Source organism: Rhinolophus hipposideros, assembly GCF_964194185.1.
Source record: "Rhinolophus hipposideros genome assembly, chromosome: X".
Lineage (NCBI taxonomy): Eukaryota > Metazoa > Chordata > Mammalia > Chiroptera > Rhinolophidae > Rhinolophus > Rhinolophus hipposideros.
Genome location: NC_138046.1, coordinates 112040018 through 112054879, shown reverse-complemented (window position 1 = coordinate 112054879; position 14862 = coordinate 112040018). Strand labels below are relative to the sequence as shown.

Genomic DNA, 14862 nt, shown 5'->3' with positions numbered 1-14862 from the left:
CAGAATGCTGTATGCCATAGTTGATGAATCTTATTTTTAAAATGCTCTTTGTTACTTAGAAGGAAAGAACTTCCTCAAACCTTTTTCTCCTTTCCCCCGCCTTTTTACAGTTAATCTGTGACACTGTAGGGAATGCAGGAGCTGCTCCCAGGAGTGATCCCTGCTGCTGGGGCTGCTTTTTCAAGTGAGGGATAAGTGAAGATGAAGTTAGTTTCCATAAATAATACAAATATCTTTTAACTTTCCTTTTGCTAGGTAGAAAATATGATAAAAATGGAAACCTGGATCCTTGGTGGTCTGTTGACTCAGAAGAAAAATTTAAAGAAAAAACAAAGTGCATGGTTAACCAGTATAGCAACTATTATTGGAGGAAAGCTGGCTTAAATGTGAGTATAACTGTGGTGAACGGGCATCTTGTGGGTCATCTTTTTCTCATTTGGACATTGGCTTGCTTTAGACCATTTATTCTCAAAGTGTGGTTCCTAGGCCAACAGCATCAGCCTCCACTGGGAACTTATTAGGAATTGAAATTCTTTTCTTTTCTTCTAGTTTACTCATATTTGGGGAATAAGATTGTGTGAAGACATTGTGCTGTGTTTTTAGGAAAGTAGTTGATATCTAAGTCTATAGTTGTCCAAAGGATTTGTGCATTATCAGATAGAGGCATGGATTTATTTATAGTCAGTCATCTTATAGCCACAGAGTGGCAAGGGACAAATTCTACCTTTAATTCCTGAACAAGACATCTAGTCACCTTTAGCTTTCTTTTTGATACTGAAATATAGAACAGCAGCCTTATAAAAACTCTAACCACCTCCTATAATGACAAGATGAAATGATGTAGGTTTTCACCATTTATTGCTCAAATATTCCCATGAAAAATGTCAAAGGTGCCCTCCCACCCTAGCCAATAGTCAGTCACAATTATCAAGAGCCCAGCTAAACTGTTCCTTGAACTGGTGGAGTAGCACCAGTGGGGGAGCTGCTAAGAGAATCAGTGGCTTATTTATTTTTTTCATTTAAAAATATTTCTTATTGAATTTATTTAAACTAAAAATAAAACAAAAAACAGTTCACTTATCCACCCCCGCTCCCCGCAAATACCAATCTGTTCTCTATATGCTTTCTTTTTTTTTTTTAAGATTTCACCTATAAGAGTGATCATATGGTATTTATCTTTCTCTGTCTGACTTATTTCACTTAGCATAATACCCTCAAGGTCCATCTACCGTGTTTCCCTGAAAATAAAACCAGGTCTTATATTCAGTCTTGCTCCAAAAGACGTGTTCAGGGGATGTCATCCTGAAAAATCATGCTAGGGCTTATTTTCCAATTAGGTCTTATTTTCGGGGAAACATGGCTTGTTGTTACAGATGTCAAAATGTCTTTCCTTTTTATGCTGAGTAATATTCCCTTGTACCAGTGGACACTTAGCTTGTTTCCATATCTTGGCTATTGTAAACAATGCTGCGGTGAACATAGAGGTGCATATATCCTTTTGAATGAGTGTTTTTATTTTCTTTGGATACATTCCCAGAAGTCGAATTGCTGGATAATATGGTAGTTATATTTTTGTTTTTTTGAGAAATCTCCATATTGCCTTCCATCGTGGTTACACCAATTTACATTCCCACCAGCAGTGCGTAAGGGTTCCCTCTTGTCTACATCTTCACAAACAATTGTTACTTCTTGTCTTGTTGATGATAGCCGTTCTAACAGGTCAGGAGTGAGGTGATAGCTCATTGTGGTTTTGATTTGTGTTTCCCTGATGATTAGTGATGTTGAGCATCTTTTCATATGTCTATTGGCCATTGGCCATCTGTATGTCCTCTTTGGAAAAATGTCTATTCTGGTCCTCTGCCCATTTTTAAATTGGATTGCCTTTTTTTTTTTTTTTTTTTTTTTGCTATTGAGTTGTATGAGTTCTTTGTATATTTTGGGGATTAGTCCCTTATGAGATATATGATTTACAATTATTTTCTCCTGTTAAGTAGATTTCCTTTTCATTTTGTTGATGGTTTCCTTTGCTGAGCAGAAGCTTTTTAGTTTGATGTAGTCCCACTTATTTTTGCTTTTAGTGTCAGATTCAAAAAAATTATCACCAAGATCTATGTCAAGGGGCTTACTGACTGTTTTCTTCTAGGAATTTTATGGTTTCAGGACTTAAGTTCAAGTCTTTAATTAATTTTGAGTTAAATTCATGGTGTAAGATGGTGGTCTAGTTTCATTCTTTTGCATGTGGCTGTCCAGTTTTCCCAACCATTTGAAGAGACTGTCCTTTCCCTGTTGTATATTCTTGGCTCCTTTGTCATAAATAAATTGACCATATTTATTAGGCATGTGTTTATTTATGGACTCTCTAATCCATTGTGTTTTTATGCCAGTACCATACTGTTATAAATTACTGTAGCATTGGAATATAGTTTGAAATCAGGGAGATGATGCCTCCAGCTTTGTTCTTTCTCAAGATTGCTTTGACTATTTGGGGTCTCATATATACTGAGATAAATTTTTGGATTACATATTCTATTCAGCTGATGTGTTTGTTGATTTCTGTACAGTGCCTTATTACTATGGCTATGTGAATTGTTCTGGTATCTGTCAATACAAGCTATCCCTCACTTTTTTTCTTTTATGTTCTGGGCCATTCTTATGCAAATATGCTTTTGTATATGCTCTAAGACCATTTTATCCATTCTCCTCCCCCAAAAAAAAGAGAATTCCATTGGGATTCTAAATTAAATCACATTAAATATATGTTAAATGTATGGAATTGACCTTTTTTTTTATTTTTATTTTTTTTTATTTTTTATTAATTAATTTATTTATTAGTTTCAGGTGTACAAAACAAGGTAATACTTAGACGTTCATCATTTATATCCCTCATACTGTGAACCCCCCTCCCCCCATCCACTATCCCTCCGACCTCACACTGAACCATCACATTATATATATAAAATTATAGTTGGCATTCATTAATGTTTAGCTTCTGATGTACAATGCCATGATCAGGTATCCACAGTATCCCTGAGGTGGTCTCCCAAATAGGACGCATGTCCATCGGATACCCAACAAAATCTTTACAACATTATAGAATACCTTCCCCAAATTAATTTTCAAAAGAAAAACCCTGAGGCCATCTTGTGGTTACCAGCTGCTTCCAAATCCCTTCACCTTTCCCCTTATCCCCAACCCCCTCCAATATAATCTCCTTGGTATGCTTTTCCATCTGCTTTGTTCTTGTTTTAGCTTTTCACATATGATAGGATATTATAGTTTTCTCTATATTGTTTATTTATTGTACATTGTTTTTACTTCTTTTTCCTTTTCATTATTTGGCTGGTTTGATCGGGTTAGTTTTCATTCCTTTTCCTCACTATTAATTTTTTCTTGGAGTTTTCCATTCCGTTTTCCTGCTTTCATAATTATAAGACACAGATTTCTCTCATTGTATTTGACAGTAATGAAGTCTTTTTGGTAGGTTTGAATGTGTAGGAAGACCTTCCTCTAAAACACACATGCACACACTGTATGCCCCTAATTCATCTAGTCAGGGGTACTGCACCTAAGAGAAGCAGAGGACTACACAGAACTGGAGTAGATCAATATATCTTCATGTGGTTTTCCCAGGGTCTCTTGGTCCCTTAACCAGGCATGTACACCATCTTGATATCTTACTGGGGCTGGGAAAGCTCCCAAATCCTTGCTATGCCTCAGGTCTATTATACTTGGGGTTTATGTCACCATTCCAGAAGAATTTAGGTAAAAATCCATGCACTTTTAAAGGGAATACTGTTTATAAACACTGACTCAGTTCCTGATTCTTAAACCATATTCAGCTCAAGGAAGACCAGTCCTTATCCAGTCAGAGAAACCAGAGTCTGTATCCTTGATAGTATTCTAGCTCCTTCATCAGTGTTCTCAAAAGCCATTTCTCTGCCTGTGTTTTTTCCCCATATCTACTTAAATGGGAAGACTTAAAATTGGTGCTTCTGTGTATCTATATTCAATTCAGGTGTGAGCACATTATGAAAATGCATCTAGAATATATGTTGCTTCAAGAAAAGCATAAGGAAGGGGTTCTAGAGTCAGACGTAGGTCTAAATCTTACTTCAACCAATAACAAATTTTTTGAACTTGGGCAAGTTACTTAACATTCCTGAGTCTCAGAGTCTGTCTGTGAAATATGTAACTATTTCTGAATGCATTAGTTTGTTGTAAGAATTAAATGAAATAATGTAAAGCACTAGCACCATGCCTGACATGTAATAAGTGCTCAATAAATTGTGGTTAATATTCCTAATACTTGGTGACATACTCATAGGTATGCCATCCCAGGGGAAAATAAAGCCAAAATAAAGGCTGAAAAAAACAAACAAACAAACAATAGTAGAGCAGTTTTCTTGGAGGAATGGAATGCATATTTGCTGGTGATTATTATATGTAGACATGGGAGTTAGACTTTTCATTTAATTGAAACAAATTTAATCCTCATACTGGTCCTGAGAAGTATACATACTACTAGCATATCAGGAAACTAAAGCTCAAAGAGATTAAAACCCATGGTAGAGTCTAGACTAGAGTTTAGATTGGTATGACTCCAAAAATCCATACTCTGCCCCCAGCCCGTATCTTGCTCTGTTCTCTTATTTTAAGTTCATTTTATACCTGGGCAATATATTGGGGAGGACTATGCTACAACATCTATTTTGGCCAAAGTGTCAGGTATTGAAACTGAATTCTGACAAATTTATATCTTTGTCACAAGGTCGATTGAAAGGTTATGCCTGTCTCAGCATAAATTCACTCAACCATCAGAAAACAGTTTCAGTCTCATTCTTAGAGGAGAGGGGTGGCTTCCTTTGTGGCTATAAAGGGCCATATTTTGTTTTTCTGGCTCTATTTGTGGAGGCCAGTCCTCTTTGCAGTGAATTGAGGGGAGCCCCAATGGAGTGCCTCAGAAGCAGACAGACTGTTAGCAGCTGTTGAGTCCTGAGAGGCAAACCTAGGGCCATATGGCTTACTGAGGCGATCCCGAGTGGGAGGAGCCAGAGGAGTGAGACTACTCACAAAACCTCAAATTTAGGTAAAGCTTAGAGGAACAAGGAAGGAGATTAAGTTCAAGTATGAGTGGATATAAACAGAAGCACCAGAGTCAAGAAGAGTTGAGACTTTAAAAGCTAGCTTACTATGGAACAAAGTCTGTGGAGACAAACTGCTTGGGTTTGAATCCCTGTGAGATGCAGGCAGTTTACTTAATCACTCTGTTTTAGGTCAGGTTCACTAGAAGCAGAGCCCAAGAAGGGGTTTCTTAGATAAGTGATTTATTGTGGAAGTAGTTTCAGGAGAAACCTTATAAAAGGATGAGGAAAACATGTTGGTTTCAGAAGTTTAGCATCAGCCCGATCCAAAACAGGGTTCTGGAGTATGAATGTACCACAGAAATTGTTCAGCCTGGGGTAAGGGGCTGGGCTGTTCATCAGTCAGCTGCACATTAGTCAGCTACTGAGAGGTGGGTTATCACCTCCCAGGAATCCCCCCTAAGCCAAGCTCAATCTTCCTGAGCTAATAGCAGTTGTAGGAATGGGTGCAGAGTCCTGGAAGGAATGGGGGTCTGATGCTTCACAAATGACATCTGCTACACTGAGCTTTAGATTCCTCGTTTGTTAAGGAATGATAGTGATGATAGCACTTACCTTGTGGGATTGTAGTAAATAAAGAATGTAGCATGTTTCCCCCAAAATAAGACCTAGCCGGACCATCAGCTCTAATGCGTCTTTTGGAGCAAAAATTAATACAAGACCTGTTCTTATTTTAATGTAATATAAGACTGGGTCATATATAATGTAATATAATATAATATAATATAATATAATATAATATAATATAATAACAACACAAATTTATTATATTATATAACATAATATAATATAATATAATATAATAACAACACAAATTTATTATATAATATAATATAATATAATATAATATAATATAATATAATAACAACACAAATTTATTATTGTACACTTGCAGATGTCTGACTCAGGTCTCAGTGGGCTAAAATCAAGGTGTGAAGAGGACTGCTTTCTGCCTGCTCTAGGGGAGAATCTGTTTCCTTGCCTTTTCTAGCTTTTGGAGGCTGCCCACATTCCTTGGCTCATGGCCCCTTCCTTCTTCAAAGCCAGCAGTAACTGGTTGAGTCTTCTCACATTGCATCACTCTGGCACACTCTCCTGACTTCTTTTCCTCTATTGAAAGGACCTTGTGATTACATTTGACCCAATTGGATAATGCGGGCTAATGTCTCCATCTGGAGATCCTTAATTTAATTATATTTGCAAAGTCTCTTGTGCCACATAAGGTAACATTTTCACAGGTTTCAGGGATTAAGGCATAGACACCTTTTGGCGGGGAGCATTATTCTGCCTCCTATGCAGGGACTGGCAAACTTTTTCTGTAAAGGGCCAGATAGTAAATAATTTCAGCTCTGTGGGCCATAAGGTCCCTGTTGCAACTACTGAACCCGCCACTGTAGTGACAGAGTAGCCATAGGCATGTACATGAGTGGGTGTGGCTGTGTTCCAACAAAACTTGAATTATAGACACTGAAATTTGAACTTTATATAATTTTCACAAGCCACAAAATATTATGCTTTTTTTGAGTTTTCCCTACAACCATTGAAAAATATAAAATTCAGTCTTAACTTGAAGCCTGTAGAAAAATAAGCAGCAGGTTGGATTTTGGCTTTGGGCTGTATTGGTTTAGAGTAATTTTCCTCCTAGCCTATTTAAGGGTTTAAGGAATAATCTTCAAATGTTTGGAAGAATTTCTTCACCATGCTTGGCTGGTTATCATACCTATTGCAAACCTTGACCTTGTAGTCTGTACTACTTCTATTTGATGTTTGTTCCCCCATGAGGACTACCCTCCTTTTAATTTTTCATGGAAATTGCCGAAGGTGAAATGATGATGGTTGGTCTTGAAATCTTGTTCCTTTGTGGATGGTAAATTTTTGGAAACACAAGTGCACTGGAAAGAATACTCAATTTATCTGAGTTAATCAGAGAAAGTAATCTGTATCCTGACATTTCTATTTTTTCCCCCATTAAACCAGAGTCACTCAGAATATTGTTAACGTTTTATTGGAGCTGGCTAAATTGTTGAGAGTAAAGAGGTGGGTGAGAAAGAAATGTGTTCCATAATAAAATAGAAATTATTATATTCGGGAGTACCTTGCTGGGGTTAGTTTGCCATCTCACAATATATTATGACTACATCTCATTTATTGAATGTGATTTTCTCTTTAAAATATGGCACTTTTTCTTGATATCATTATGCCTCTTGCTGAATGATAGTTGGCTGTAAAACACTCTTTTTTCCTTTTCTGTTTGTTAGGTGAAGGGGAAGAGGACCCTGGGAGAAAATATTGCCGATAATGGAGGTCTGCGGGAAGCTTTTAGGGTATGCACTGCAACATTTGCTGTGATTTTAAAAATCGAGTTCTAAAACACTGTATGGGTACACCTGAGTTTACACCACAGACATGTTCTTGAGGAGTTAGATTTCTGTAAATTCTATGAATTTCTCTTAAGTAGAATTATATTTCCCCATTGACTCTATTATATTTTATTGTATGCATAGAGCTGCATTTCTTTCTTCTCTTTGGGGTATAAAGTTATTCTAAAGACTACTATTTGTTATTAAGAATCATGTATTTAAAGGATAGTTTTCAGAAGATACATTTGCAGTAATATCAAAGCACACTATAGAAGTTTCCTTAGGGCTAAGTCCATATGAGTTTTCCTTGAGTACACTCTCTCGACAGTCCTCCTTATTTTCTCTTAAAACACCAAAGTTCTGTTTTATGGCTGGCGGTGCTCATGTAGAGGCCAGGTAAGAGCCGATAATACTGTTTTCATCATCCACTGGTCCGTGGTTAAACGAGAAACATGAGGATGATGCAGAAAGACTTTCATAAGCTAAATGAATTCAATGTAAAGACCAGATTGTTATTTCAAGGTTATATCCTTCCTCTAGTCTAATTAAAATATAGTTTATAAAATGACGGTGGTTGGAGATGATAGTTTTCCCTCCTACTTGACAAAATAAAAAATTGGGAGTATGTTGACCCCAAAATTTATTTCCATAGGCCTTGTTGTGGTGTTAGATTTGTTTGTTCCCTGATAGGAATGGAACACATATCTTTTTTGGTGGGGAGGGGTAGTTATTTAACATTTGAACACTTTGGCTCAGCTGCTTTGGTATGTATTGAATGTAAGGTCTTTTTGCAGGTAAACCTGCCTCATTGTTAAGCAATATGACATTGACTTGCATTTTCAGGTTTGTTTTCGTAAAGGAAAACTTGACAGGGTGCATTTTGCACATGGTGGAGGATATATTTATTACATATCTTTGCACTGGATGAGAAAAGAGGAAAGCCATCATTGCAGAGGATCATCTATTCTGCTTCTTCTCACTAGGCTTACAGGAAATGGATAAATGACAAGAGGCAGGGAGTTGAGGAGCCACTCCTACCAGGTATCACATTCACCAACAACCAGCTCTTCTTCCTGAGTTATGCTCACGTGAGTAGACCAAGGAAGGGGCATCACAGTTGAAATGTGGGACTTTGGCTTGCTTCCTTCATCAAAGGTTTGGGACAAAAATTTAGTGCCATAATTTTTATTTTAGCTGAAATTTTATCTTGCTTATTGTCAAGATAAATTTCACCTTCTTAATGTCCTATGGGACATGATTAAACTGATAGAATCAAAGTTGATTGGCATTTTTTTATATCAACTGGGTTACTAGCCCTATGGTATCACTTGATAGTTTTAAATATATCCTGAATTCTAACGTATTTTATACAATTTATAAGCATTTCTAGTGATTCCCTCTTTGGCTTTCATGGCCATGTCCTTTCCTGTATTTTTCTTTTTCCTTTGCCTCATTTGCTGACTTTATCCCACTACTCTCAGCCTGTGGGAGACCCTCAAGGCTGTGTTCTGAACTTTCAAATGAATATGTGAAGACTACTAGAGCTGAAGAAAACAAGTCAGGCAAGGAAAGTCATGTCACTCTTTTGTGAGTTTAATGGGGTCTCTAAGCAGAAATTGAAAGAAGACGTGCACTAACTAAGGCACAAATCTGAGTTCAAGTCTCTGGCTAATGAGGCAAGTGCCTGTTGTTCTTATTGCACAGGTTTTTATCAGAAATATGTAGGCCTCGTTTTCAGAGAAGTCGGAGATGGATTGTTGAAGGTTTTGATGCATGGCCTCACAGTGGGCTAATCTGTATCTGTATGCTCAAAACTAGACAGAAGTTTTCATTAGTACAGCCTTTTGTTCCTAAGTTTTTGCATTCACTCCTCAGTAAGCTCTTTCATTCCCACGTCTTCTTCGGTTGACTCTGGTTAAAGGATTCTCACCTATCTGGGGTCTTTTATTTCTTAAAGCTGACATGACAATTCTAAATAAATTATCACTTGGCAACCTGACATTAACAAAACTGGAGTCATGAACAAAATTACTTTCCTTTTTAGTTTTCCCGTTTCTCTTAACACCACTGTTTGTCTTACATGGCACTGAAATACCACATTTATTTCATTACTGATATGCCAAAGAACTGCACTGGCTCCCATGTACCTACCGTGTTTCCCCGAAAATAAGGCCTAACTGGAAAATAAGCCCTAGTAGCATTTTTCAGGATGACATCCCCTGAACATAAGCCCTAATGCGTCTTTTGGAGCAAACCTTAATATAAAACCCAGTCTTATTTTCAGGGAAACATGGTACTACATTGAGGCCAAACACTTCCAACTGTTTTTTTTTTTTTTAAAGTTATCCTCAGTCTTATCCAACTCTACTCAACCAGCTCTAAATTCCCACAGCTCCTGCAGATGCACCCTTCACTGGACAGGTGTCCTCACTTCCACCCCATGGTGTCGTTCCCATTACTGTCTTTGTGGCTTTGCTTTTGATTTTCCTTCTATAATGTAACTCTGTTCCTAGTTCTCCCCCTCAGATTATTCAGTCCCACATTTATCCATGTTGAATTCTACCTACTCCACAGTTTCCACAAACTTCCCCAGGACTACAGTTCTCATTTTTAAAAAAAATCTCCAGTTCCTGTACGCTTACCTTCATTACCATCCAGTTGAATACATAATTATTCTCAAAATGTTGAAGACTTTTAGTTTTACCTCCGTAGCTAATCTTCTGGATTCTTACATTTCTTATGTCTGTCCAGAGTGCCCAGCAGACATGCTGGCTATATTGAAGATGCTTGACATATTCAGATGAATTGCTTGAAAAGTATAAGACTAGAGGTTCAATTAACAAGACTTTCTTTTTGGGTCATTACTGGGTCAGATATCTAAAATAAGCACACACATACATAGTTAGAACTTTCTAGAGCAAACTAGGACTCATGGGCCAAATATGGCCTGTATGTTTTATTGGAAAACCATCACCACTTTCCTTCACGTAGTGTCTGTGGCTGATTTTGTGCTGTAATGGCAGAGTTGAGTAGTTGAAACAGAGACCGAATGGCCCACAAAGTCTAAAATATTTATGGTCTGTCTCTTTACAGAAAAAGTGTGTTGACCCTCTACTCTAGAGGACAAAGTACAAGGTCTGTCATCAGTTCTTACCAGGTTCTTATTTACTTACCTAAGGTCCATCTTAGTTACATCCTTGTCCACAATATCCCTTTGCAGATGAAGTAAACTAACTGATAGTAACATTATAGTCATAATTTTGAAATGTCTCCAAATAAAATTCCAAACCATATTTGATTTATTTTAAACTAAAGAGATTTAGGTAAAATGGAAAGCCATTTTATATCATTAATGAGAAATTTATCTTGGAGCTTTTCCTACTGACAGAAGGAGGAGATTTTTAATCTTCCGTACATTGGAATAAGTCTGCTTATAGGGAGTAGTTATTTTCCATCCTGATAAGGTACTAGGAAAACCGTAAGAACCATAATGTATTTCCAGAAACATCTTGAATGATATATGAAGCAAAGACAATACTATGCAATAATTTAAGAATATAAGAAGAAACAACATGAGAAAAAATGAGGTAAAGTTGAATGCTAGAAACAACCTACCATTAGCTAACTTCTGAGGATATTAAGGAATCACATTATAAAAATGTCTTCAAAGTCAAATTCAGAATCGCAGTGACTGATGATTTATCTCCATCAAAAGCAATAGCATCCTGTCACTTTTCCTGCTTGCTATATCCCTGTAGTTTCTGTGACCTGTCATTTTTTTCCCCTCAGATAATTTTCATATTCCACTTCTTTCCTTCTCTCCATTCCATTTCTACGTATTTAGTGGACATTCATTGGGAATCTTCCTGGGATCCATAATCTTTTAACTAGTCTCTAATTTCCTTCTACTACTACATGCCCCTACCAGATACATCTTTTTAAAATATGATTTGATCATTTTCCTGCTCAAAACACTTAGTTTAAAGTGTTTAAAGTACAGTTTAAACACTTTAGCCTGTTGCTCAGGACTTCAGAATCTGCCACTCTTTCCCCTGGTCTCCCATTGCTGCCCATATACACCACACAGTCCAGCCAAGCTGAATGTCTTGCTTTTCTTTCCCTATCAAATAGGCCTCTGCTTCTATTGAATCCCCCCACATCATATTCATGTGCCCTAGTTTTTTTCATACTTCAAGACTATGTCATATTTTAAGACACACTTCAAGTCAGAATTAAGTAGGTTATGGTGCAGGAACAAATGACACAAGGGAAGTTTATTTCTTGTTCATGCTGTATGTCCAACATGGGTCAGCAGTGGGTCTCTGCTCATAGTTTTTTTTCTCAAGGACCTGGGTTTTGGGTTCTTTATCTTGAAATGTGCTTCCATGGTCACTACAGGAATAGGAAAGTAATATGAGGAAATGCACACTGGACCTTAATGTAGCATCTGAAATTATTCTTAAGGCTCTTAAAACTCTGCCAGGAAATGACATATATCACTTCTCCTTGCATTTCATTGGTTAGAGCAAGTAATATAGCTGTGCCTAGCTCCAAGGGAGATGGAGAAGTGTCCTCCCATCCAAGGCCTGGACTATGGTGAGGCAAGAAAGGCACCCAGGGTACAAAATACTAACTTCTCATGACCACTCAATAATGGGTGGTTGATTCATTTTGTTGATTTAAATGAGTCTGGTTACAATTGATAAGAGCTATTCCAAGCATTATATTAATTGAATGAATACATTGGTTGATTCCTGGGCACATACACTATTCTCTTGATTTATAGCATTTGTCTGGAAAACGTCGCACTTTACTCAATTGTGGAATTATTTACAATGATAAAACCTTCTGCTCTGGGGATTAAAATAATAGATGTTGCCACTGATGAAGGTCTTATCTGATCTACTAAACCTGTTTTTCCTCTTCAGTATAATTTGGAGCAGTTAAGACAGTAGAAAATGTGTAATTGGAATGGAAACACAATTATTGGGATGCTTTTCTCTTCTAGGTAAGGTGCAATTCCTACAGACCAGAAGCTGCCCGAGAACAAGTCCAAATTGGTGCTCACAGCCCCCCTGAGTTTAGGTAAATGGGCGAATGGGTGATACCCATTTCAATTGTGTATCTCCCTACTTCCTCCTCTATCCAGCCTAGTGCTTTACCAAATAGGCGAGCTCAACAAAAGCCTGTATTGTGAATAGTGATATTTCCATTTTGTAGGCAAAAAAATTGGGCCAAACAAAAACTAAGCATCTTTTCTTTCATTAGTAGGAAGCTGGTTCAGTTAGCATTCTCTCAGCTAAATTTCTGTAGTGGGCGTTTGCACATACCTCTAGTCTAGTGCTGTATCAAGAGATCCATGAGATTTTATAAGATTCCAAAGGTAATTTAGAATCCAAATCGTAGCTTTAGTATTAATTCCCGTTTATTATCTTCCAATTTTTGAAAGGTAGCAATCCATGGGTGCCATGAGCACCATGGGCACTCAGTAAACTAGAATATTCCATTTATCTACCCACCTGCTTTTTTTGAATGGGCTAAAAAAGCCTCTCTTCTTAGACAAGGATGCGATCATGTACTGCACCTCGAAACACTTAGAACTGTGGTTTGTTTTGTGTTATAGAATATCCTATTTAATGCCTCTTGTTCTTTCGTGCAAGACATGAATGAGTGCCCACTTTCAGAATAGCTTTGAACACAAAGGAGGATATATGCTGATATTTAGCTATTATAATTCATATCTAGAGTCAAAAGCTCTACATTTTGGCTTTTAGTGGGAATCTTATTTTGAAACAATTGCTTATGTATAAAGGGAAAAGGATGATGCATTGCAATCTTATTTAATTGACAGAATTTATAAAATATTAAGTAAAAATAAAACTAAGGTTAATATTACTTACCCTGTGCTGGGTTTCTAGTATAGTTCGAGGGAAATTTTCTATAGTAGGGGACAGAGAATTATAATGGGAAATTCAGGAAACCATCATAATTTATATTTATTCATTCTTTGCTTAGAACATATTATGTCTGGATATCTTTATATTTAATGTTTAAATGAATCCATTAGCATATTGCAAGAAAGTCATCTAAAATGTCTCCTATATTTTAAAATCTTATTCCTAAAGCCTTGCTTTAGAAATGCTTCAGAAATTGACTATAAATTACCCAATAACATAAAATCTAATCACTGTGTTAGAAATTCTCCCCCACTGGGCTGAACTGTCAAGAATGCTGACAGTCTCTAATGGACTAAAATGTGCTCCTACTGACAAATGGTGCAGATGAAACCACGCAGTAGATTAATTACTCAACAGAGAAGTTTTTAGAAACTAATTTCCTTTTACTAACTAGTTGCCTTTAATGTTGGATTTTAGCTGATAATTTTCAGAGTATACTAATTATCAGCTAAATTCTATCTTTAACACTTACCCCGGGTGAATTGCACCATGAAATATGTATCCCTACCCATATATCCCAGCTACAGTACAAGAGGTTATGGGGATTTTTTGGATATAGGCCATTAGATTTGTTTAAATGCCCATAGGTAACCAAATCATGAGGGAAGAAATAGTAACTGAGAATGCTGAGTCTCCAAGTCAACCCTTTGACCATACAGTTCAGTAAGAAATAGATGAGGGGGGAGTTTTTTTGCCGGCTTGTTAGTGATGTCTGCAGTAACTATAGATTTTTGAGTGCAGCAGAAATCACACAATGGAAATACCACTTCCAAAAAACAGTTACAATCAAAGTGCTGAGTAGGAATCTGCAGTCTTTACTGCAGTCGGGGAACTTGCAAAAACACCAGATTTTGAAGCTAACTTCCGTAAAACATTCCTCATCAATAACAATGAGACACCATTCACTGGGTTATTGTTACACGAACCAAATTACAGATAAATATGAGCCTTCACACCTAATAGGAATTTAGAGAAAGTGTTTTTTGTAGATTGAATGAGTTCTTTAAAGATAGTGATAGCAACAACATGGATGAATCTTACAGACATAACACTGGGTGGAAGAAATCAGAGACAAAAGAGCACCTACTGTGTGATTCTGTTCATATGATGTTCAAAAACAGGCAGAACGAATCTGTCACAACAGAGGTCAGAGCAGTAGTTATCCTTGAAGGTACTACTGATAGGGGAACCAGCGACCCTTCTAGGTACTGGAAGTATCTCATGTTTTGATCTGGGTGGTAGTAACATGGGTGTATTATACGCATGAGAAGAATTGATGGGCTTTACACTTCAGATGTATATACTTTATAGCAGCTGTACCTTCCATTAAAATTAAAAAAATAGAAAAGCTAAATATTGGTAAATCCTATAGTTTATAGAAATTTGTAAATTTATGGGAATATA

General features: G+C 36.9%; 1 protein-coding gene across 1 annotated transcript in view; it reads left to right on the top strand.

The window, feature by feature from the left end:
• The window catches only part of PHEX (phosphate regulating endopeptidase X-linked), a 191850-nt gene that overhangs the window by 176224 nt on the left and 764 nt on the right, over window positions 1-14862 (top strand). The window contains exons 18-21 of the mRNA XM_081043200.1: window positions 256-386; window positions 7400-7465; window positions 8485-8589; window positions 12510-12586. Coding sequence (XP_080899326.1) covers window positions 256-386; window positions 7400-7465; window positions 8485-8589; window positions 12510-12586 — 379 coding nt within the window. The remainder of the gene's footprint in view (window positions 1-255; window positions 387-7399; window positions 7466-8484; window positions 8590-12509; window positions 12587-14862) is intronic.